Source organism: Bos indicus, chromosome 1 (genome assembly GCF_029378745.1).
Source record: "Bos indicus isolate NIAB-ARS_2022 breed Sahiwal x Tharparkar chromosome 1, NIAB-ARS_B.indTharparkar_mat_pri_1.0, whole genome shotgun sequence".
NCBI classification, from domain to species: Eukaryota; Metazoa; Chordata; class Mammalia; order Artiodactyla; family Bovidae; genus Bos; species Bos indicus.
Genome location: NC_091760.1, coordinates 79,470,133 through 79,495,085, shown reverse-complemented (window position 1 = coordinate 79,495,085; position 24,953 = coordinate 79,470,133). Strand labels below are relative to the sequence as shown.

The 24,953-nt window shown below is 39.8% G+C and overlaps 1 protein-coding gene across 10 annotated transcripts in view; it reads left to right on the top strand.

Annotated features, from left to right (window-relative positions):
* Nucleotides 1-24,953, top strand: part of LPP (LIM domain containing preferred translocation partner in lipoma) — a 758,565-nt gene that overhangs the window by 308,669 nt on the left and 424,943 nt on the right. For all 10 annotated transcript variants that reach the window (XM_019958232.2, XM_070802158.1, XM_070802171.1 and 7 more), the window contains one exon: nt 5,021-5,133. In XM_019958232.2, coding sequence (XP_019813791.2) covers nt 5,021-5,133 — 113 coding nt within the window. The remainder of the gene's footprint in view (nt 1-5,020; nt 5,134-24,953) is intronic.

The window sequence follows — 24,953 nt, the reverse complement described above, 5'->3', positions numbered from 1 at the left end:
GCAAAGAATCTGCCGATGTAGGACCCACAGGAGATGCAGGTTTGATCCCTAGGTCCGGAAGATCCCCGGAGGAGGAGATGGCAACCCAATCCAGTATTCTCGCCTGAGAAATCCCATGGACAGAGGAGCATGGCAATCTACAGTCCACGGGATTGCAAAACAATTGATACAACTTAGCAACTAAACACTGACAAACACATCCTTTAAAACTGTGAGCTCCACTTTAAAGAACATAATGGGAAGCTCCGATAATTGAGCTTGAAAAATGGAAAATTTTGATCTAACTTAATAACTCATCAAAATAAGAAGAAAATTATTATGAGGTTATCACTATCGCTTTAACAGTCTGCCTAATCTTGCCTGGAATAAATGTTCTGGATTTATGTTGTTTACAAGATAATTCTTTACACAAACAAATTCTATTTTCTTTTTAGGTTCCTTTTCACTCTCCCAGAATCTCATCAACCTGTGCCTCACTATATTTAATTCCTCTGACAGCAATAAGGTGCTCAGAAATCCTCTTAAATTGAGTATGAAGAAGATATAGGTCCAGATTAAACACTGAATCTGAAAATTAAGCTGTGAAATAGAATTTGGTCATCAGGTCTCCATCAACTTGGACTTCTTTACTGATCACTCAAAAGTTTACTGTGGGCTTTAGTCTCATATGTGATGATTTTTTTAATGGTGGAAGGTATCTTGGTGACAATTCTTTTTACTTGACAGGTGTTAAATGTTTCTTTTAGGGCACTGTCTGGCCACATGAAGCCCAAAGAGTTTCTTTCTCAGTCCTGACTACATATTAGAATTATCTGGGTTTTAAAGGAATATGGGTATCTGACCCCTCCTTTCCATTTCCATTGCCCTTCCCCGAGATCCTGAGTGCATTGGTATGAGACAGAGTTTGGGCATCAGCATTTTAAGGTAAGACTCCTAGTTGATTCTAGTATCTAGCCAAATATAGAACTATTGGATGAGGTTAATAAAGGTTTTTGAGACATATAATTATAATAAGGATCAGATCAGATCAGTCGCTCAGTCATGTCCAACTCTTTGTGACCCCATGAATCGCAGCACGCCAGGCCTCCCTGTCCATCACCAACTCCCAGAGTTCACTCAGACTCACGTCCATTGAGTTGGTGATGCCATCCAGCCATTTCATCCTCTGTCATCCCCTTCTCCTCTTGCCCTCAATCCCTCCCAGCATCAAAGCTTTTCCAATGAGTCAACTCTTCACATGAGGTGGCCAAAGTACTGGAGTTTCAGCTTTAGCATCATTCCTTCCAAAGAAATCCCAGGGCTGATCTCCTTCAGAATGGACTGGTTGGATCTCCTTGCAGTCCAAGGGACTCTCAAGAGTCTTCTCCAACACCACACGTCAAAAGCATCAGTTCTTTGGTGCTCAGCCTTCTTCACAGTCCAACTCACATCCATACATGACCACAGGAAAAACCATAGCCTTGACTAGACGAACCTTTGTTGGCAAAGTAATGTCTCTGCTTTTGAATATGCTATCTAGGTTGGTCATAACTTTCCTTCCAAGGAGTAAGCGTCTTTTAATTTCATGGCTGCAGTCACCATCTGCAGTGATTTTAATAAGGATATAGACAAATTATATCTCCAGATGTGTACACTCAGGCAGTTAAAAGAAGTACAGATGCTTCTATAAGACATGCCATTGAACTCAATTCTATAGGGTCTAAGTAGAGATAATTTGACACTTTGTTTAATGCAGTCGTTCTCCAAGTGTGGTCCCAGGACTAGTAGCGCTAACATCACTTGGGGATTTATTAAGAATGCAAATTATCAGACCCTGACCCAGATCTACTGAGTCAGAATTTCCAGGGGTGGAACCCAGCAATCTGTGTTTTAACCAGACCTTCCAGAGATACTAGTGAGCTCTAAAGTCTCAAAGTTATCAAACTAGATAGTTGTTTTGGAAATAAGAGGCAGCTTAGGAAAATCTTAGCACAGTGCCTGGTGCGTGGTGAGAACCCCCAAATCAGAGTACCCTAAAGACAGTGTGTTTGGCATCTTGGTTGCCTGAATATGGTGGTAGATAGACTTGACAGCTGTTAGCTACTCTTCCAACTTTAAGACTGTTACTTTTTAGAAAATGACTTCATTGAAGTGTAGTTGATTTACAACGTGTTCGTTTCTGCAGTATAGCACAGTGATTCAGTTACACACATACGTGCCTTCTTTTCCATATTCTTTTCCATTGTGGCTTATCACAGGATATTGAATATAGTTCCCTGTGCTCTACAGTAGGACCTTGATTACTATCCATATATAATAGTTTGCATCTGCCAGTCCTAAACTCCCAACTCCTCTCTCTCCCACCTCCCCCTCCCTCTTGGCAACCGCAAATCTGTTTTCTATGTAAGAGTATTATTTATAAGACAGATGGAGCTCAAGTGAACAATCTCAAAGGTGTATCCAGACAACCAGTCCATGTCACCCTCCTTCCACTGTGAGATATAGATTTTTCTTTTTCTAAAGACCTGAGTTGTGATGTTTTAGTACTATCCAACAGTGACTCACTGAGTGCTAGGGACTATCATCTATCACTGAGTGTTGAACAGCTGAAATGCAAGGAAAAGCTGTTTATCCATTGAGGAGAGACAGTTCCCCAACATTCAAAAAGGTCATTTTTATAAGGAAAAGGACATATAAATAATTTTTTTTTTTAGAAAATGAAAGTTTTATTTTTTTAATATAATTTCTTGCAAAAAATATTTCAAAAGATTCTATACCATTCACCCATAGTGGTGTTGGATTTCCTAGTATCCTAAAGCCTGGATAGTATATAGATCTCCAAATTTGATGTTTCTTATTGCAGTTTCTCCCAATCTGTCCCACACACACTTTAAGATTAGTCTTTAGTAAATCACATTCTTAGAAGTGTTTCCTTCTCAGAAATCCTTAATGGATCCTTACTGCATGCATGATAAAATTCAAACTCTTAGTCAGATGTGGAACACACTTAAAAGCTTATTTTTGTACTGCTCCAATTTTTATGACTTACTGGTGGCTCAGAGATTAAGGCATCTGCCTGCAATGTGGGAGACCTGGGTTCGATCCCTGGGTCAGGAAGATCCCCTGGAGAAGGAAATGGCAACCCACTCCAGTATTCTTGCCTAGAGAATCCCATGGACGGAAGAGCCTGGTGGGCTACAGTCCACGGGGTCGCAAAGAGTTGCACATGACTCAGCGACTTCACTTTGACTTTCTGTTATTTACAGACTTCCCTGGTGGCTTAGCTGATAAAGAATCCACCTGCAATGCAGGAGACCCCGGTTCAATTCCTAGGTCTGGAAGATCCAATGGAGAAGGGATAAGCTACCCACTCCAATATTCTTGAACTTCCCTGGTGGCTCAGATGTTAAAAGAATCTGCCTACAATGCAGGAGACCTGGGTTTGATCCCTGGGTTGGGAAAATCCCCTGGAGGACAGCATAGCAATCCACTCCAGTATTTTTCCCTGGAGAACCCCCATGGACAGAGGAGCTTGATGGGTTACAGTCCATGGGGTAGCAAAGAGTTGGACGCAACTGAGCAACTAAGTGCAACACAGCACAATGTTATCTACATTCCTATCTTTATGCTATATTACCATTTGCTCTTTATTTTCTAGGCCCTAATTTTTTCTAACCTTTATACTTTTATTTTCCTTTCTTTCTGCCTAGCATGAACTTTTGCTGTACATCATAATGTTCATTGACAATAGTGTGCCATGTGGCATGTGAGATCTTAGTTCTAGGACCAGGACTTGTACTTGCGCCTCCTGCATTGGAAGTGCAGAGTCTTAGTCACTGGACTGCCAGGGAAGTCCCTTTTGTGTGTGCATGTGTGTGTGAGCCTCAGTTATGACTGACTCTTTTGCGTTCCCATGGATTATAGCCTGCCAGACTCCTCTGTCCATGGGATTTTCCAGGCAAGAATACTGGAGTGGGTTGCCATTTCCTGCTCCAGGGGATATTTCCAACCCAGGGATTGAACCCATGTCTCCTTCATCGCCTGCATTGGCAAGTGGATTCTTTACTACTGAGCCATCTGGCCAGTATAGCTTCCTTGTTCCTCCAACTGCACTTTCCTTTATCTTAAATTCCAGAAGAGTTTGCCCGTAGATTCTTAATAAATTGCATGTTGTATTATCTTACCTATTTATACATTTTTTTCCTCCTCTAATTGACTGAAAATGTATTGAGAACAAACAACACATCTCATGCACTTCAGTATTCCACCACCCCAAGCACCTTGCCTGTCCTGGCTGAATGTACTTGATCCTTCTACTCTAGCTTTACATCACTTCTATGTGTTACATCTGGTCATCATTCTTCTGACAGTTAAGGCTGCTGATTAAACTGAGAAGTAAGATAGGGAATAATTGCTATGTAGGACAAAAAATTATGTGTCAAAGCCAATTACAAAGCAGTCAGATACCAGCTAATATAAATCTTCCTCTAATTATGGTGGAATTACATCCTGAAAAGCCCACTGTAAATTGGAAATATTGTTAAGTGGAACATGCATTTAATGTACCTAACCTACCAAACAAACATCATAGCTTAGCCTCACCTACTTTCAGCATGCCTAGAACACTTACATTTAGCCTATGATTGGACAAAATCATTTAACACAAAGCCTATTTCATAATAAAACGTTGAGTATGTTAGGTCATTTACTGGACACTGTACTGAAAGTGAAAAGCACAATGGTTATGAGGGTACAGAATGGCTGTAAGGGTATTGGTTGTTCACCCTGGCCATCACCTGGCTGACTGGGAGCTGTTTGGTGCCCTGCCTAGCATCCCAACAGTACTGTACTGCATATGCCTAGCCCCAAATAGACCAAAATTCAAAGTACATTTTCTATTGAATGCCTGTTGCTTTTGCACCACGGCAAAGTCAAGTACTTACAGGTGGACCCATCATAAGTTGCGGACTGTCTGTGTTTTGTAAAAAGAGTTCTGTAAAATTGCACCCATGTTAACTTCATGTGTATTTCTTTTCTGTAGGTGATTTTCTTCCACCCCCACCTCCACCTCTCGATGATTCCAGTGCTCTTCCATCAGGCTCCGGAAACTTCCCTCCTCCCCCGCCCCTTGATGACAATGCTTTCAGGGGACAGGTAAGATCTGTGGTTGAAGTCATGTTTGTAAGTAATGCTAGGAATCGTGAATTCTGAGGTTGTTTCTGTGGCAAATAAATACTTATCCAGAGCCTACAAAGAGCTTGATATCTCACAAAGCTCTAAGGCACGTTAATGCCAACTGCCCAGCTCGAGCTTCTCAGAGTTCTCCTGGCTTGTAAACTGAAGCCCTGGAAATCCTTTTACCTACTAATTTTATTTAGAAACTGAAAGCCATTCTTTAGGAACGCCATCTGAGAATTTCACTTTTTCTTGTTATCCTGGGGACATACAACCATGCTTTTTTATTGCCTTTGTTCTGTATCCACTGACATTTGCTTTCTAAATGAGTAAGACTGGTATTTTAAGGTTCTGTTGGTCACTGTGGGTACTAATTGGTCAGCAACATCTTTCTAGCAAAAGCAACAGGAACAGTTCTTAGAGTTTTCTCTTCTGAATGAGGTCAGGAATGCATATAGTGAGAATTGACTGTTTGGAAGTATTATGCTCTAGCACTGCACAGTGACCCAGATTTGGAGTCAGAAGCAACAATAAAAGTTCTCAGCCTGTGATCACATAGGGCTACTGGTGACCAACTGCTACTGTTTAAGCAGTTAAACACCAGTTATCAGGAAGGAAAACTAAATAATAATGTCATATAGTATTTATGTCATATTTTTAGGGATGGTGATGTTACTACAGATGTATAAAAGAAAAAACTTATTTTTTTAGAGAAATGTTAGCAAGATTGGTGAGTGATATGGAATAGTGTCTGGCATTTGCTTTAAAATCAAAAGACTCTAAAAATATATGTATTTGTATACTGTATATGTATATGGCTAGCTATATTCACTACAATACTATTGGGATGCTAGATATATTTATATGTATACCGATGTACTTGCTGTACAACTGAAACTAACACAACAGTGTAGATCAACTGTACTCCAAAAAAAGGACAAATCATAAGAATAGGGAGCTACTGAGTTCAAATACAGGTGAGAAAATATTATTATGAATTGACAATTGTTGGGTGCAGCAGCTAAGTCGCTTCAGTCGTGTCCGACTCTGTGTGACCCCATAGACGGCAGCCCACCAGGCTCCTCCGTCCCTGGGATTCTCCAGGCAAGAACACTGGAGTGGGTTGCCATTGCCTTCTCCAATGCATTAAAGTGAAAAGTGAAAGTGAAGTTTGTTGGGTGCAGGGAGATTTAATTCATTATTTGTTCTGTCTTTGTATGTTTAAGGTTTCTCATAATAAATTGTAAAGAGGAAAAGCCATAGAAAGTAACTGCTTAACTAGTTCAGTTCGTTATATGACTTTCTCCTAAATCTCATTCTGGGGGAGACAAAGGTAGACGTGATTCATTCATTCAACAAAAATTTCTGGGTGCTGTGTACATACCTTTATAACATTAGGGATTCTATAGCAAAAAAAAGACAGGGTTCTACTCTTATGAAATTTACACGTTACTAAGAGCTATTCTTTGCATATTGTTTTACTTATACAATTAAACACTTTAACGCTTTAGTTTATATTCTCTCTTGAATAATTATGAAACTGTTGTGTAAGCATTTAAAGTCTTGAGTTCTGAAGTTTGCTTGACTTTGTGACAGAAGACTTATATTTGATACTATTTGGGCAGCTTATTCTTGTCCCATGATCTTGAGTGGGTCACCCAAAGGCCCTTTTCCTCTTAATTAAAAGTAAGATAACTATATATCTGTCTCTAATAATTGAATGAAATATAGATGGATTAGAAAGTACTAAATTATAATGATTGTACAGATGTTATAATGATCACAATATAAAAATAACAAAGGCAGGAATAATACAAGGTTTGTCAAAGGGTTTCTTTAAGAAAAATTTGAACACGGGGCTTTCATAAATTACAAAAGCCTTTTTCTATATGAATCTCGTCCTGCTAACTATATCCAAGCTGTGACTTTGTTTTTGAAAAAGAAAGAAATAAACAAAGAGCCTGTTGCCATGTTGGCTTATATTCTCTGTAAGACAGAAGGAAGAAGGATAAAAAATAAAACAGAGTTTGTCAAGTGGAAAAGGGCAGATCTGGTGAGAGAGGCATGTTGTTCCTGAATATATGGAAGATTATCGGCAAGCTCAAAAGAAGGCAGGCGTGTCCTTTCCTTGTGTGGTGGTGTGTGATGTGATAAGAGGTTTGGCCCCACTCTGGCCATATTTGCCCCAACTTCATACTTGAGCTACAGTGGAGCTTAGAGTAATGTAATCACCACAGAAAATTTTGTACTTTTTTCTCTCGGCCAATGGTGAAAACTCCTGTTGCCAAGTCGAAATTATAGCTGGTAAATGTGTGTTTTTGTGTAGAAGTCTGTTTATGTTTCCAGCCAGATTTTCAGGTCAGAGCCAAAAGTATCTCTACTAAATGTGACTATAAGAATTATAAAATTTTCAGAGCTGAAAGGGACCTAAGAGATCCATTGGGTCCAACCCTGGCGCCAGGCATCTGGTTACAGCCTTTTCAAGTACTTGGTGAATAAATTACTTCCCTCTCTTTGCAAACGGGGAAACTGAGATCCAAGAAGATGTGGTTCCTGTAGTTTCTGGCAGATCTCTTTTGAGAAATCTTGTCTCCTGATCCGCCCTTCCACTGATGGAGCATGTGATTTTGCTTTGGGCCTCTCAAGGATCTGAGGTTAAGAAGAATGGGTAACATGCTTTTGTTTGGAAAGACGAGGTGCTATTGGCATTTTTCTTCTCCCCAGATTTCTGATATAAGGCTGTAATTTTTTTTTCCCCTTTGCAAAAGGTGAATATTTAGTGTCAAGAATTCTTGCTTTAAGAGTTCTCATTTTATGGGAAAAGATGAATCTTGGAAAGTCAGTGAGAGATTTTCTTTTTTATGTGAGAATCAGTTGGAGCTCAGTGCCTTTAAGGCTTGGGTGACCATTTGGCAGTCACTTCCTTCCTTTGTTTGTTTTTCATTCATCCATGATAAATGGAATACCTTCTATATGTCAGACATATACACAAGGGCGTAGGGCTTGGCATCATTGGTCTAATGCCCTGAGTCTCACCCTTGGGACTGTTAGCTGTGTTTGGTTTGATGCCACAGTTGATAATTACTTCCTATTTTAGCTATCCAATGGGCAGGTGTAGAGTGTTGTTTAGAGTAGTTTTAAAAAGAGAATATGTGATAGAATTTCAGACTTGCAAGGGGATTAGAGATTATAACTTGAGTGCCTTTCTGTTGTTTGAATCTCCTAATTTTTTTTTCCCCCAATGGGTAACTGTTACAGCTGAGGCAATTTTGATGGCTAAGGGATGAATGAGTTACAACCTCTGATTCAAACTTGGGAGATGCATTTATGCACAACTTCTAAATTAAGATGTTTCATGGTAAATTATTACTTAGTCATCATGCTTTGATCAGAAGCGCAATCTAAGTCTTATGTTGTGGTACAGGGTGGGGGAAATAAATTAACTATGACTAGAGACATGCAGGAAGGATTTTTGGAAACAATTTCAATTTAACTGAACTTTGATGGTTAATTACCATCTTAATTTTCAGATGGCGGAATAGATTTTTAGGTACTAAAGTAACAAGAAAAGAATTCAGAGTATTTTGAAGAATTCTGAAATCATTGCAGGTGTTTGTTATTATTTTAAATCTAAGGTTGACATCACTAGGTCTGTTGCTGGATGCCAAGTGGTGCGTTTAGCATACCATCAGACAAAACGTATTGCCCTTGTGGGAGACTTCCTTTAGCTCCTCAGGGACTTACCTGCTGATACCTGATGGCTTTGAGTTCAGGTGCCTGACATTTCTGGGGCTTGCCAGCTGGTATAATTGTAAAGAATCCACCTGCCAATGCAAGAGACACAAGAGATGTGGGCTTGATCCTTGGGTCTAGAATATCCCCTAGAGGAGGAAATGGCAACCCACTCCAGTATTCTTGCCTGGAAAATTCCATGGACAGATGAGTGTGGCAGGCCATAGTCCATTGGGTTGCAAAGAGGACATGACTAAGCACACACGCATACCTGATATTTAACTTCCTCTTTTTATGACATCTTTACTTGGCTTTTCTTCATGACAGCTGACACCTCCTCGCCCTGTCTCTCTCTGTGACCTAGACTGTGGCTTGCTTTTATGTGCCTGTTATCTGGGGGTTTTACCCTTCCAGTTCCCATCGCCTTTTCCATTCATTCAGGCAAGATGGCTACCTTTGCTAGGGTAACTCCAGCCCCTCCAGCTCAGAAAACAGTTTTGTCCATTGCTTGTTACTCCAAGTATTGAAAGGGTCTTCTGTTACTGAACTGAAATTTCTTCCTTTATGATTTCCTCACTCCAATTTTCTTCCTACCCTCTTAGAAAATGATGCACATTCAAAGGAACTGTCAGACCAGGAGAGAAATAAGTGGTGTCTCTCTCAAGAGGGTGATCCATAAAACTCCTGAAAGAGGTCACTTTTCTGAGGAGAGAGTGAAAACATTGTCATGTGAGCTGTTCACTGAACTTGTGGGAAATGCCCAGAGTTTGTTGAAAAGAGAAGGAAGAAGAGAAACTTCTTTTATTTTTAAATAATTTTATTTTTAAAAAAAAATTATTTTATTGACGTATTGTTGATCTATAATGTTGTGTTAATTTCTTCTGTACAGCAAAATGATTCAGTTATTTATATATGTGTGTGTATATATAGACTTTTTTTTTCATATTATTTTCCATTATGGGTTATCAAAGAATATTGAATATACTTCCCTGTGCTATACAGTAATACTTTATTTATCCATTCTATATATAATCGTTTTCATCTGCTAATCACAAACTCTGAATACCTCCTTCCCCACCCTCCTCCCACCTTCCTTGGTAATCCTAGGTCTGTATTCTTCGTCTATAAATCCGTTTCTGAAGAAATTTCTGAAATGCTTTATGGTCTTATCTTAAAGTCAGTGTCCAAAAGTTTGTAAGCCAACTCATTCCGACTCTTGTGAAAATAATTTCAAACCTCATAGTGTATAGGGTAAGCAGTGGATTGTAGTCATTTATCCACTTACCAATTTTATATATTTCATTTATCATAAACTGGCACTGAGGGCTTTCCAGGTGGCATAGTGATAAGGAATCCATCTGCCAATTCAGGAGACTTGAGTTCGATCCTTGGATCGGAAAGATCTCCTGGAGGAGCATATGGCAACCTGCTCTAGTATTCTTGGCTGAGGAAATTCCATGAACAGGGCAACCTGGTGGGCTACAGTCCATGGGACTGCAAAGAGTTGAGCATGACTAAGCACGCACGCACACACACACACACACACACACACAAACTGGGTGTCTTGTGACCCTTAGACAAGTACTATCATGATCATAAGTATGGAATGACAGGATTTTACTTGTTGACATAGAGAACTCAGGCCCCCAGCTGGGGGCATGTTCATTCATGTGTTCACAGAAATAGGCAGCAGGCCTTACTTGCTTTATATGATTTGGACTTAACTTACCACAGAGGGCATCCCTTCTGCTGGTTGGAAGTTGGGTGAGGAAGGAAGAGTCTGGGTGTAAAAGGAGATCCCACCTATAAAAACTAAGAGTAGAGATGCAGAATTGCCAGAGCAAAACCAAAATGGTCAGCAAAAGCTTTAATCCACTCTGAGGTGCTTATCCTTCCTATGTAGTGAGGATATAAGATATCTTGATCCATGGAAAGATACCAGAGGAGTGACTAAGATGCTTATTTATTCCTGGCCCTTTGTCTTGTTCCTTTGGGCCTTGGGTTAGCTAGGGGCCCTAGTTGATTTGTGGGACTGTTTGTGACCCTGGCAACAGCAGCAGCAGCAGCAGCTTGATTTGGGAGCGCCCCCTTCTTTTAAGGTCCACACATGTAGGTCAGTGGGTGTTTAGCAGGGCTGGTGGGTTCTTGAGGTATGCTTCAGGCTCAGATCGGTGTGACTTTCTAGAAGCGAATGTCAGAGGTTTTTCTGTTTTCCTTTCGCTCTGAATCATCCTCTGATTGGGTATTCAGATGAGAAAACAGAGATATTTTTGGTGTCTAGACTTATAAAAACTTCTTTGAAAGTAGCAGATGAGAGTCGATGGGGAGTATTCCAGTATTTCACTCGAGTAATTTGACCCTTTTCATGGAATGCCATAGTTTCTCTTTGTTGTTTTTTTGAAGACTCTATTTAAAAAGGTAAATGCTTTCCCTGGGATCAATAGTGGAGTATGTGTACACACACACTCATTTACCCCTAGCAACCCCACTTCCACTGATGCTGCTCCCTTGAAATAATCTAGGACACATGCGTGCATTCAGCAGTGAGAGCTTGGCTGATCAATGGACAAGAAAAATTTTACGGGGAAACTGGTTGCGGTCAGTTCTGTTGTGTATTGAGATAACCAATGAGGTTAGATTTACTTTAGCTCCTCAGTGCCTTTATAGAGAGTCATTTACAATGTTTGCATATTTCAGAAAATTTCCTTTGCCCAAATTAAGTGAAACTTCAGTTGGTTCTTTCTGACTCAGAAGAGATTTTTAACCCATTTTGTCTTTCCCATCAAGAATCTTAGTGATTCCTTCAAAGCTGAAATATATTTGTTTTTTCTACGTCTAAAAAGTAGAACATATTTTTTCTTCTAGTAATGTAAATAAATCAAATAACATTAACATGGATTAAATGTTTTCAAACATGTTTCTCTATCAAGGAAAAATTATGATATGCATATGTGCCCCACCCCCAACATAGGGGCTGTAAGAAGTTTGAGCACTGTCTCATTTAAATTATTATTAGATGTTTGGAGAATGTGTTGCAAATTTTAAACTTTATAACACCTCTTTTAAGAGAATCATTTCTCACATTAAATTGTACCACTGCATTATTAATAGACTGTTGCTTTTGTTCGGAGAAGGCAATGGCACCCCACTCCAGTACTCTTGCCTGGAAAATCCCATGGACGGAGGAGCCTGGTAGGCTGCAGTCCATGGGGTCACTAGAGTCAGACACGACTGAGCGACTTCACTTTCACTTTTCACTTTCATGCACTGGAGAAGGAAATGGCAACCCACTCCAGTGTTCTTGCCTGGAGAATCCCAGGGACGGGGGAGCCTGGTGGGCTGCCATCTATGGGGTCGCACAGAGCTGGACACGACTGAAGCGACTTAGCAGCAGCAGCAGCAGCATTACTTTTGTTATTTGCATTGCTTCTTTTTTCCTTTTTTTTTCTTGAATTCATCATCCTTTTTCTTTTTTAATTTCTTCTTCTAGTACTTTATCATTTTTTTTTTTTTTTTGAAAAGCTGCATGGGTGATAAATTTTCTGAAGCCTTTTTTCTTTCAGTTTCATAGTTAAGTAAATGTTTGGCTTCAAGTAGAATTCTAGGCTCCAAGTTCCTTTACCTCAATGTTCAACAAAGATTTCTATATTATTGCTTTGTGTCATTTAGTCTTTATTGTTGCAGATGAGAAATCTGATGTAAGTCTGTTTCTTTTTCCAATTTAGTAGCTTTTATTGTTTGATCTGTAAGTTGCATTTTGTGGCATTCAACAATTTTACTTCAATATTTCTAGGTACAGCTTCCCTTACTTACCCTCACCCTAGTATTTCTACTTAGTATTCGTTGAATCTGATATGAGGAGTCAAATTCTTATTTAGCTAAGGGAGATTTTCTTGTGACATTGGGAAAGTGAGTTTTAATTTTTTCATTTGCCTTTTTCTTCCTTATGGAACTCCTATTTTATAGTTTTGGATTTTTTTCTGTTCTTCATATCAGTATTCTTTTTCAATAGTTCTACCATATGGAAGAATTCTTATTGCTTGCATCCTTCCTTTATTTTTAATTTTTGTGGTGATGATGTATTCTCAAATTATAAATGCTACTTGCACCTGAATTTAGGGAGAAAATGTGCTTGGGAGTGGCTCTGAATCTCCTGTTCTGGTAGACCTATCTAGCTTCCACTCAAACTTTATCTTTTATCTAGACTGGAAGCATATAGTCCTTTAAATGTCAGGGCAGCCATAGGGTTTGTGCACCAGTTGTCACTGTGTGTGTAATTAGGGGAGGCAGGACAGGGAATGGGTTTCCTTTAGAGACACATGCCAAGAGAGAACAGCAAGCATCAAGGCTGTTTATTAGTTTTAAAGGTCCACTGGCAGGTAGCAAAGCCCCGATTTTACATGTTGTACATATATATCCAATATGGGCAGCAACAGGCTATGGACAGCCCTTTTGTGGGGTGGTCTCTGCTTGAGTTCTCAGTTTCCTCTCTCACTATTTCCCCATTCATGCCTTTCAATGACTATGTCACCAGAAGTGTCAGGGGTTGTGGCAAAGTACCTTTTATTAGAAAGAATGAACTCATTAAGTGATTTCACTGCTGTTTTGTCTAGCTTTCATCATGTACCCCAAACTTCCTTTCCCAAGAGGTTCCCCCACACCCTCACCCCTTTTTATCATGGCAGTTTGAAGTCAGATCAGATATTGCTACCTTTTGCTATTTGTCTCAAACTCACCCTGCTGCCTTTGAGGATGCCAGGAAAACCCTCCCTGACTGCATCATCTGGACCAAGTAAAGAAAGCTTCAGGGAAAACATGGTATGATGGTGAACACTGTGAGTGCTGATCTAGAGTACCTGACTTAACTTCCCGCTCGCTGGCTATGTGACTATGATCATGCTGTTAAACCATTTTTGCCATGGTTTACTTATCTGTAAAATAGAAATTATTGTTGTGCTTACCTCTTTGGCTTTTTGTGAAGTTACACAGAGAATATCATAGGAGCCTGACATAGCATAGGGCTTAGTAAGTGTTTCCCATTGATGTTGTTACTATTAGACTATTCTGGGCTAACTGGCCTCTGTGCTGAGTTCTGGCATAGTTATTGCTGTCCTTTGGTTTGTACCACACCTCCCTAAGGTTCACTAATGATGCCATCACTTGCTCTTAAGTGTTTGGGGATTTTAAGGCATTTTACTAAATGCTCCCACAAGCTCTTTCTTCAAAACGAATGATTGTGTTAAATAACCTTAGATCTCTTATAACTCTAAAATTCATCCCTTTAGTAAGAAAATATTAGCTCTTTATAACTTCATAGTTGTTTACAAACTGCAAAGTACTTTATATTATTGAATTTGATCTTCACAAGTAAGAATAGCAAACATATAATTTAACAAATACAAAAACATTAAGGCTCAAAGAGTTGAGGCAGCTTGTTTAGGTTTCATGACAAGTGTCATGGAAGCAATGATTTATTTTTAAAAGGATAAAAACAAAAACAAAATGCATTTTGGGAACTCTTAAGCCTCTTGGCTTAGTATCAGTTCTCAGCAAATGAGAGAAGGCAGATCATTTTAAATTCTCAAAAAGCAGCCAAAGTCACCAACAGTATGTGTTCATGGCCAGTGGCCAGGGGCCACCAAGATAGCTTTCACTGTAATTCTTTAGTGGAAATAAGTACATCTTCCATCCTAGCATATTGCCTTACAATCCCCTCACCAATTGTACCATGTACTTGTTATCCATGGATTTGGTAAGGAAGCCCTATTGGGCTCACAAATCCTTTAGTTCCTTTGTAATTTACATAATCCATTCAACATGAGCACAAAACAACTTGATCTGAAAGAAGGGGTAAAAGTGGGAGTGGAGGATGCCAAAACCAAAAGCAAGGGCATTAACTCATACTTTGTTTTTGAAGTGCTGATGTTTTAGGGAGAGTTTCTGTGCATAGCTGATTTGGAGATTCAAAAGTCAGCTATTTAAAACTAAAAATTTGGTATTGCATGCAATACTTACATGAATCCTTAAGGGGTTAAGTTATAATTATCATTATTTTTTCATTGACTTCTGTGAGTTTGACCTGTCCAAGGCTCTTACTCTGTAAATTTGATAAATTCCAAAATTGACATTGAATTTTATTTCTAATGAAGGACTTTCATATAATTTATCTATCTTGAACCTTTAAAATAACTTACAAAGGGGAAGGGTAGGGATGATTGTCTGCCTTGTGCCAGGAAAGGGACTGAGGCTCAGAGAATTAAGTCGTATTTCAGGTTTCCAAGGTATTAAGTGTCTTGGGGAGGGATGTGACCCTACCTTCTTCTGAATCATGCCAGTCCATTTCTTTCTTTTTTGGCGTCACTGCTTTCTTGTTACTCTGCCTTTATATTGTTTTTCAATGAAGGACACAGAACACAAATTGTCATGTTCCTCTTAGAACATTAATTGTTAACCTGTGTTCTTTTGAGTTCATTTGTAGAATCTTCTCTTGCAGTATTGTCTTCAACCTTTTTAAAACTGTATCTTTACAGATTGAAGATCATACTTTGACATTAAAATATAGGAAAGCTGCTTGTAGACCTTTAAAATGGAATACTTTCCAAGTTTTTTGATTGTTCTTATATTTATTTTGCCAGTAAGCTTCAGGAAAGATGTCAATTTGTATTACTGTAGAAAAAAGTAAAATTGGCAGTACCTGGTATAAACAATGTTTCTGTGGTAGTTTTTTAAAAAAATAAGTGGTGAGGGTGACACAAGAAAGAGAGGTTTCACTTTGTAAGAAATCTAAGGACTTCCCAGGTGGCCACTGGTAAAGAATCTGCCTGCTAATGCAGGAGACATGGTTTGATCCCTGGGTCAGGAAGATCGCCTGGAGAAGGAAATGGCAACCCACTCCAGTATTCTGGCCTGGGAAATCCCATGGATAGAAGAGCCTGGTGGGCTACAGTCCATGGGGTCTGAATGAGTTGGACATGACTCAGTGACTTAACAACAACAGTAACTTTACTGGAGATAAAGGATTTGGTTTATAAGACCCCACCCCCAGCATCATCTGCCAAAAATAATATAAAATATATATTTTAAATATTTTAAAGAGACAGCACAAGAGCTCAAACACCACCTCCTTTCTCAATAGTTGTTTGATTCCCTGTAGTGCTTAAGGGAATCTGTGCCTATCTTAAGACTACCTACTGTTTTGACCTGTAGATAGCAGATCCAGATGATGTATGATTTGGGATTTGGGGCAGATCATCTCTAAGAGCCAAATCTCAATTTTTTTCATTCACAGTACTAGTAATCATAATTCTCTGTCTCTCATATTCTTTTTTTTTTTTGAAAGTCAGATGAAAACAACTCATTTGATAACACTTTCTAAATCAGTAAGTAATTAAAAATATCTATTTTTCCTAACATTATTTTAACATCCTTGAGCTTTAACTCAGTTAGAAATTATACATCTAGAGCGATGGCTAGTAGAATGTCCTTCAGTGATATATTTGATGTATAACATATATTGAAAAGAGAATAGCACACTGTCCCCTGAACAGAGATGTAAGGATCTAAGCCATAGTTCACTGCACTGAAATGTGCGCTGAGAAGGTTTGTGTCAGAACAGAATAGGGGACCTGACTGGCTTGGACTCAGATATTCTACTGAGAGATGATCAAGCAATTAAATAAAAGATACAGCAACTGGAAGAGTATTTCACTCTTCATTCAGGGAACACACATTCAGGGAACTTTGTAATTTTTATTATCAAGTCATCATGTTCATTGAAATGTGCCTGTTGGGTTGTTTTCATTTCCCTTTAGCTCACTGAAAGCCATGCAGTGTCACGTTAGTATTTCTTTTCTGTTACTCTGGTGGGAATAGAAAGTTTAGGGACATGGCAACTACTGCAGAGAAGTATTTCCACACTTACAGGTTTAACAAATGAGGCTCTCTCCCCTCCCCTCTGCCATGTGTCTCTACAGTCCTACCATGAATGTAAGTCATGTCAACTCTATTGCAATGGCTCTCATATTCATCTGCCACCCTCTACCCACCCCCCTCCAAATTCCCTAATGATTATTAATTTGCTGAGAAGTTCTTTGTACTTCTACTAGGCAAGGAACACTCTGGAAGATTTGAATCTCCTTGCTTCCTCCTTCCATTTTCATTAAAAAGACTCTCCTTGGCTCCTCTGCTAGATCTTCAACCGCCCCTTTTCTCCCGTAGAGCACCCTTTTTCTTTCTCTCTGCCCCACAGTGTTCAGGTGCCCACCCAGCGCTCTCCCTTTTGACTTGTCTTCAGTCACGCCTCTCACAGAGTCAACGTTGAGGGACTCGCACTGGTTGTGACTCTTGGTGCTATGTCTTTCTTTGACAACTGTTGTGCCATTTATCCATAGAAAATCTTTCCAAAGGGAACACTTGCACATTCAATGGGTCCAAAAATTCCACTTATGTCTTCTCCCAAAACCTCCATTTTGATGGAAGTGCCACCATATTTTATTTCCAAACTCTAAACATTGTGGTCATTGCTGAAATTTCTTGCTTTTTAAACATATTTGTGTATGGCAAAACCAATACAATATTGTAAAGTAAAAAAAAAAAATTGAATGAAAAAAAAACATTTTCTTTGGAAAAAAATAAAAAATAAACATATTTGTCACCAATAGCTGATATATATATATATATATATATATATATATATATATGGTTCAAAATGACTCTCAGATTTGCTGTAGTCTCTTTATTTTCCTTGTCCTAGCTCATCCTTCTCCATATCACAATGGACTCATTGCTTTGTGTTTCTTTTCCCTTCTAGCTACATTTCCCTAACAGATTAGCCTTTGAAAAATGTTATTTTCTTTTATGGCTTTTTTTTTTTTTTCTTTTGACTGCCCCATGAAATTTCCTCTCTTGGTTGACTTTTGGAGTACTCCAGTTCAATTCAGTCCCTCAGTCATGTCCAGCTCTTTGCGAGCCCATGGACTGCAGCACGCCAGGCCTTCCTGTCCATCACCAACTCCTGGAGTTTACCCAAACTCATGTCCATTGAGTCAGTGATGCCGTCCAACCGTCTCATCCTCTGTTGTCCCCTTCTCCTCCCACCTTCAATCTTTCCGAGCATCAGGGTCTTTTCAAACGAGTCAGCTCTTTGCATTAGGTGGCCAAAGTATTGGAGTTTCAGCTTCAACATCAGTACTTCCAATGAACAGTCAGGACTGATATCCTTTACAATACTCCAAGACCTACTTTATCCTTTAAAGTATACCTTATCTCTGTGCCCTTTCTGTCTTTGCCCTTGTGAGGCTGGTGGTCCCATGCTAATTTTCATTATGTCTTTCTTGCTACCTGAAGCAACTTCATCCCTCAGCTGATCAGACAGTCTCCCTATTTTTTAAAAGCCCAATTCATACCTTCTGATACTGCCAGCTCATCCCAGTCTGTCCCTTCTTTGCATCATGACTCTAGTGACTGGGTGTAGTGTAGTAATGTTAACCTAGGGTTTAATGCCAGGAAGCTCTGGTCTATTGCTTATCAGTTGTGTTATCAGTTACCTTCACATGAAAAATGGGAATAATCACAGATATTTTGAGGACTGACCAGGATAAAGAATATAGAGTCTCTAGTATTATGTGGTTCACAGTAAAGGCTACAATGAATCAGTTAATGGATCAGTTAATTAGGTTTCATTTTCCTGCCAGTGAATATATGGCCTGCTTGTAGACTGATGTAACTATATCATGTGTCTCCAAACTCTATATCATAGAGCCAGAATCAAGCTATGATGTGGGAGAGACCTGTAGAAATCAGTTAACATCATAATTTGTAGAGCCTCATCTTTGAAAAGATCAAAATCCATAATCTCTCCTGTGATGAGGAAAGGGGCACCCAGATTTCTTAGATCAATGACCAAGGTGACACAGTTAAGAGCAGTGGCCTCAACCCCTATGCCAAATGGGGGTTTCTGCACTCACAGATTTGAAAGCTATCTATTATCCTCTTGTTTATTTCCCTTTTAGAAACTGTCTGAAGTCTGGATCTCTGCTCATATCCCCATGTCACTCATAGTCTTTATCTCATTGAGGAACACTTGGTTGATATTTGTGGATTGATTGAATCATTTTTTGACTTGGCAATAAGGATTTTCTGGAAACCTCTATGGAGTATGTATTACACATGGGCTTATCACTGTTTTGATGCTGTTGCAAACACTCAGAGGGTCCAGTAAGTTTGCTTCTGTGCACTGGCTCAGTGCGGTAGGGGAAGGAAATGGGAGAGGAAGTTATATACATCTTGAGCAAATCAAGCTTTTCTATTTTTAGTCCTTGCTACTGTTTGGAAAGTACAGCCCTGTTCATGGTAGTCTGGCTTGTGTTTCCTTTAGTGCCATTTCAAAAAAGGGAAAAAAAAAATATGGGAATTTTTTGTAGTGAAAATAGTTCCTCAGAGTAGTCACATTAGTTCCTTCTTTTTCTCTTGATGAAACCTCAAACCCACTAGGCACAGATTCCTCAACCTCAACTATGCATGTCAAAGGCTCATGAAGAGGAGGAGAGTGGAGTCAGCGGAACCAAGGCAGGCAAACTATGCCTGGTACCTGAGAGCCAGGGCAGAGAAGGCGGGGGAGGGAGGGGGACCCCTTCCATCAGTGGAGTCTTGGTCTGCCACTCTGGAGATAGCTGAACTCTGAACTACATAGATAAAGAGACATCTAGTGTTACAGCCCTTTGCTTAAGCAGTTCCTTCTGCCTGAGTGTCTCTCTGTCTTTCCCTGTGTGCCTTACAGCCACTCACCAAATTATATTAAGTGAATTACCTCTTTTTAGTTGTTTTTATGGCAGTTTGGGGATTTTCCTAATCTGAGGCAATACTAGGTACCATCAGGGAATGATAAAGAACTTTATGAAAGAGAATAAAATTACCTTGTCTCTATTAGATGGAGTTCTATAATATAGCAAGCCTTGACTGGTCAGAAGTGGCCATAGGAGGATGACTTGGAGCTGACTGCAAGAGTCTAGCAAAGCAGACCAGAGCCTGAATTGGGATGATGGTCATGACCATGGTGAAGAGGGGCTAGAGTCCAGAGCTATTTGAGAAGAGAGGAAATGGAAGGGTCCAAGATGTTTGCGGGATCCTGATTTTCTTTAGGAAAGAGATTTGCTTCCTACCCTAATGTTTGCCAAATAGGAAATTCCTTTAAAAAATCAGAACTGTGAGGCAAGTGTAATGTGAACTTTACTAGAGGAAACGTGGATACCACTGAGCAAATACTACCCCTCATTAATGAGAGAGACTACAGTCTCCAGACAGAAACAGCTCTGCTCAGATAAAACTGTGACAGTAGGGTAAGAATAATACACCACTATAATGAATGCTAATTTGTGGATGTTGTTGCAGTATTGTTGTCATTGTTTTTTAATCGAATATGTATTAAGCTTCAACAGGGTGGTATGAATAATGCCAACTTGTAGTTGATTTGAATGCAGAGTTCCAAAGAATAGCAAGGAGAGATAAGAATACCTTTCTCAGTGATCAATGCAAAGAAATAGAGGAAAACAATAGCATGGGAAGGACTAGAGATCGCTTCAAGAAAATTAGAGATACCAAGGGAACATTTCATGCAAAGACAAGCACAATAAAGGACAGAAATGGTATGGATAGACCTAAGAGAAGCAGAAGATATTAAGAAGAGATGGCAAGAGTACACAGAAGAACCATACAAAAAAGATCTTTACGATCCAGATAATCACGATGGTGTGATTACTTACCGAGAACCAGGCATCCTGGAATGCGAAGTCAAGTGGGCCTTAGGAAGCATCACTAGGAACAAAACTAGTGGAGGTGACGGAATCCCAGTTGAGCTATTTCAAACCCTAAAAGATGATGCTGTGAAAGTGCTGCACTCAATATACCAGCAAGTTTGGAAAACTCAGCAGTGGCCACAGGACTGGAAAAGGTCAGTTTTCATTCCAATCCCTAAAAAAGGCAATGCCAAAGAATGCTCAAACTACCATACAATTGCACTTATCTCACACTCTAGCAATGTAATGCTCAAAATTCTCCAAGCCAGGCTTCAACAATACGTGAACCGTGAACTTTGAGATATTCAAACTGGGTTTAGAAAAGGCAGGGGAACCAGAGATCAAATTGCTAACATCTGTTGGCTCATCGAAAAAACAAGAGTTCCAGAAAAACGTCTACTTCTGCTTTATTGACTATACCAAAGCCTTTGACAATGTGCATCACCAGAAACTGTGGAAAATTCTGAAAGATGTGGGAATACCAGACCAACTTACCTGCCTCCTGAGAAATCTGTATGCAGGTTAGGAAGCAACAGTTAGAACTGGACATGGAACAACAGACTGGTTCCAAATTGGGAAAGAAGTACATCAAGGCTGTATAATGTCACCCTGCTTATTTAACATATATGCAGAGTACATCATGAGAAACGCTGGACTGGAAGAAACACAAGCTGGAATCAAGATTGCCAGGAGAAATATCAATAACCTCAGATATGCAGATGACACCACCCTTATGGCAGAAAGTAAAGAAGAACTAAAGAGCCTTATGATGAAAGTGAAAGAGGAGAGTGAAAAAGTTGGCTTAAAGCTCAACATTCAGAAAACTAAGATCATGGCATCTGGTCCCATCACTTCATGGGTAATAGATGGGGAAACAGTGGAAACAGTGTCAGACTTTATTTTGGGGGGCTCCAAAATCACTGCAGATGGTGGCTGTAGCCATGAAATTAAAAGACACTTGCTCCTTGGAAGAAAGGTTATGACTAACCTAGACAGCATATTAAAAAGCAGAGACATTACTTTGCCAACAAAGGCCCATTTAGTCAAGGCTATGGTTTTTCCAGTGGTCATGTATGGATGTGAGAGTTGGACTTTAAAGAAAATTGAGCACTGAAGAATTGATGCTTTTGAACTGTGGTGTTAGAGAAGACTCTTGAGAGTCCCTTGGACAGCAACGAGATCCATCTAGTCCATCCTAAAGGAAAACATCCTAAATGAATGTTCGTTGGAAGGACTGATGATGAAGCTGAAACTCCAATATTTGGCCACTTGATGCGAAGAACTGACTCTTTGAAAAGACTGTGATGCTGGGAAAAATTGAAGGTGGGAGGAGAAGGGGACGACAGAGGATGAGATGGTTGGATGGCATCACAGACTCAATGGACATGAGTTTGAGTAAGCTCCAGGAGTTGGTGATGGACAGGGAGGCCTGGCATGCTGCAGTCCATGGGGTCGCAAAGAGTTGGACTCGACTGAGTGACTAAACTGAACTGTACTGAATAATTAATTGATTTATCAGGACACTTGGAAGACTTTTATAAACACCGGTAAATGGAAGCTCACAGAACCCCTTTGAGGTGGTAAATCCAAATGCCATTTCCGCAGAGGCGGACAAGTGAAGTGGGTTGTATTTGCTCTGTTGGCACTGTTGGTGAGAATAGGAGCTATCGAAGGAGAGAATAGTTGTTTGTCTGTGCCCAGGAATTGGGTTAGAATACAGTAGTAAAGAGTTCTCCATCAGTGTGTTCCAAGTTGTGGGATTTTAATTAAATCATTCTAGGTATTGTCAACACTTGCATTTTCAACTGATGACCAGATTCTAGGCCAACAGATTTCTAACTTAGGGGTAGGGGTTGCAAAGTTCTTTGTTAAATGCAGATCAAGAGGCTCTGCTCCCAAAGGTTCTGATTTGGTAAATCTGTGAGGGGCCCTAAAGGTTTTCCTTTGTAATGGGCATCTGAGGTGCTCTTGTCCTCAGAGGAGGTTCAGTGTCCCTTCAGAACCTCAGCCTTTTCCTTCTTGTAGTTTCTGTCTTTTGCCACCAAAATCTAGCCTCTTCCTGAGACCAAGACTTGTGATTTAGTATCTGTAGAGTCTCCTACCACTTGCTTAGTAAAATCCTGCAATCCACTTATTTCCAAAGACGCTACGAGCCACCCTGATGGAAGACCCACTGTACCGCTAGCAACCTACAGGACACGTCGCTCCTGAGACCTTAGCCCCCCTGGTATTCAAAGTATGCCCGTGGGATTCATAGTCTTCTATTTCACAGGTGGGAACTAAAAACCAAGAGGGGATGTGAGTTGGTGAGCTATCTCAGTACTTTAAACCCTTTTGATTGAAATCCAGGTTGGGGCCTGGATTCCACTTTGAATCACAACTGGGGTCAGATCCTTGGCAACTGTATTAAGTGGAATGGATCAGAAAGAAAAAAGTTCACAGTGCAACAGGCAAGAGGAGGGCAGGAACAGTAGAAATGACAAATTCAGTTTTTCATTATTTCTCTGTTATTTCTCATGGTTCTTTAACATAGGCTAAGTATTGAACCATTGCTAAGCAAATAGTAACCATTTGATGATTGTTTGACTCTGAATATTCTATGAAAAGGAAACATTTCTCAGGAAAGCCTGAAAAGACATGTGAGCAGAGTCGTAGCATGGAGGAAGGCTTTGTTAGTGGAGATGAGAACTGCAAGGCTTCAGATAGAATCATCTTTGCCTCTTTTGACTTTTTTAGCTTCTATCTGGCGGTAAAAACTGGCTTTTCATAGCACTTGTTAATTTGTGTTCTTGAGGTAGAAGACAGAAATATTTGTTGTCTCATGGACTCACATTCATTCCTGATTAAAGTGAATTCAACTTTCTTCTGTGGTCCCATACTCACTTTTTATCAATGGCAACCTTTTCATGAAAATAAGAGTTCCTCTTGGGAGCAGCATTAATGTAAACTGTCTGTGCACAGCCTAAAATATATGTGATTCATACCGTGTGTTTGTTCCCACATCAGCACTAAGTCCCAAGATACAATTACCCTGCCCACTCTCTCCTTCCGTCATGAGGACTGTGTTTATTCTTTGGATAGCTGTACGCTGGATACCAGCCAAGCTTCTTCTATGCCTTGGTTTGCACACCTGCATAATGTGACCACAGCTGACCCTCTGAGTCTGACCCTCCTCTATTTTTACCTTAAAGAACACTTGCGTTTGCCAAATGCTGGTACACATTGCTTTGCAGTGTTCCTTCTATATATCTTTATACCCACATGGTAAATATCTTAGATACTTTTTCTGCATCTAAGATCTGCCCAATTTTCACTGCATTCTCTTTCTGTTGTTTGCCTTAGCATCTTGTGTTTCACATAGTTTGATACTTACCTGCCTGTAGTTTGCTCTATAATATGGTGACTTGTGGACATACTAACTCCTTAATGCAGCTATAGGCATTTGGAAGGCAGGGAACCAATGATTTTCCTTTTTTGTTTTTTCAGTCCTGTCATTCATATCAGTGTGTATTGAATATTTGATAAATATTTATTGAAAACTGCACAAAAACTGTGCTAAATGGGGAGACAGAAAGCGAGAGAGAGAACTGGAGCTTGGTTTTTCCCTGTAGCTGCAGCTGTGACCTTACTCATGGTAACCTAATAGGCCCCTAGAATCTCCGTTTCATGTTTGAAGGGATGGCCTTTCCCCATTAACATTTCCAGCCTGGTGTCATGGAAAGTGCAAGAGTTAGAGCTCTGGGGCTCAATGTTTGGGTCCCTAATTCATTTTTTTTTTTTCTGCCTGAGTGACTTAGAAAACTGTTTTTCTCTGACCTTCAGCATCCGTTTTTATTTTTTGTAAAATAGGAATAATATCTGCTCATCTTTAGGATTGCTGGGAGGATCGAATGAGAAAATATTTATAAAAGTGCTTTTCTAAACTTAGGCAGTTCTCTGTTGATAATGGCGGTGTAGAGGGAGCTGTGATTTGCTTTTCACGTATTCCCAGCGGTAACCACGTCCCAGGCTGTGGACAGTGGACTGGGTAACCGGCCAACGATGCTGCTGGTTCCTCTTGGAACAGGGAGTTTGACTGAGAGAGTGATGAACAGATCCTAAATAATCAGTAGAGAATTGATGTATCTTTGATTGTTAGAAAACACGATTCCTGCCATTTCAGGTAATTTCCCCCATAACTTTTCCGTTCTAAGCCTCTGAGATAAGACTTGATGTGTGTTTCATCTTTTTCCCTTCTGCCTGCTTGCTAAGGTGCTGTCGTTCTCACCTGTCTTT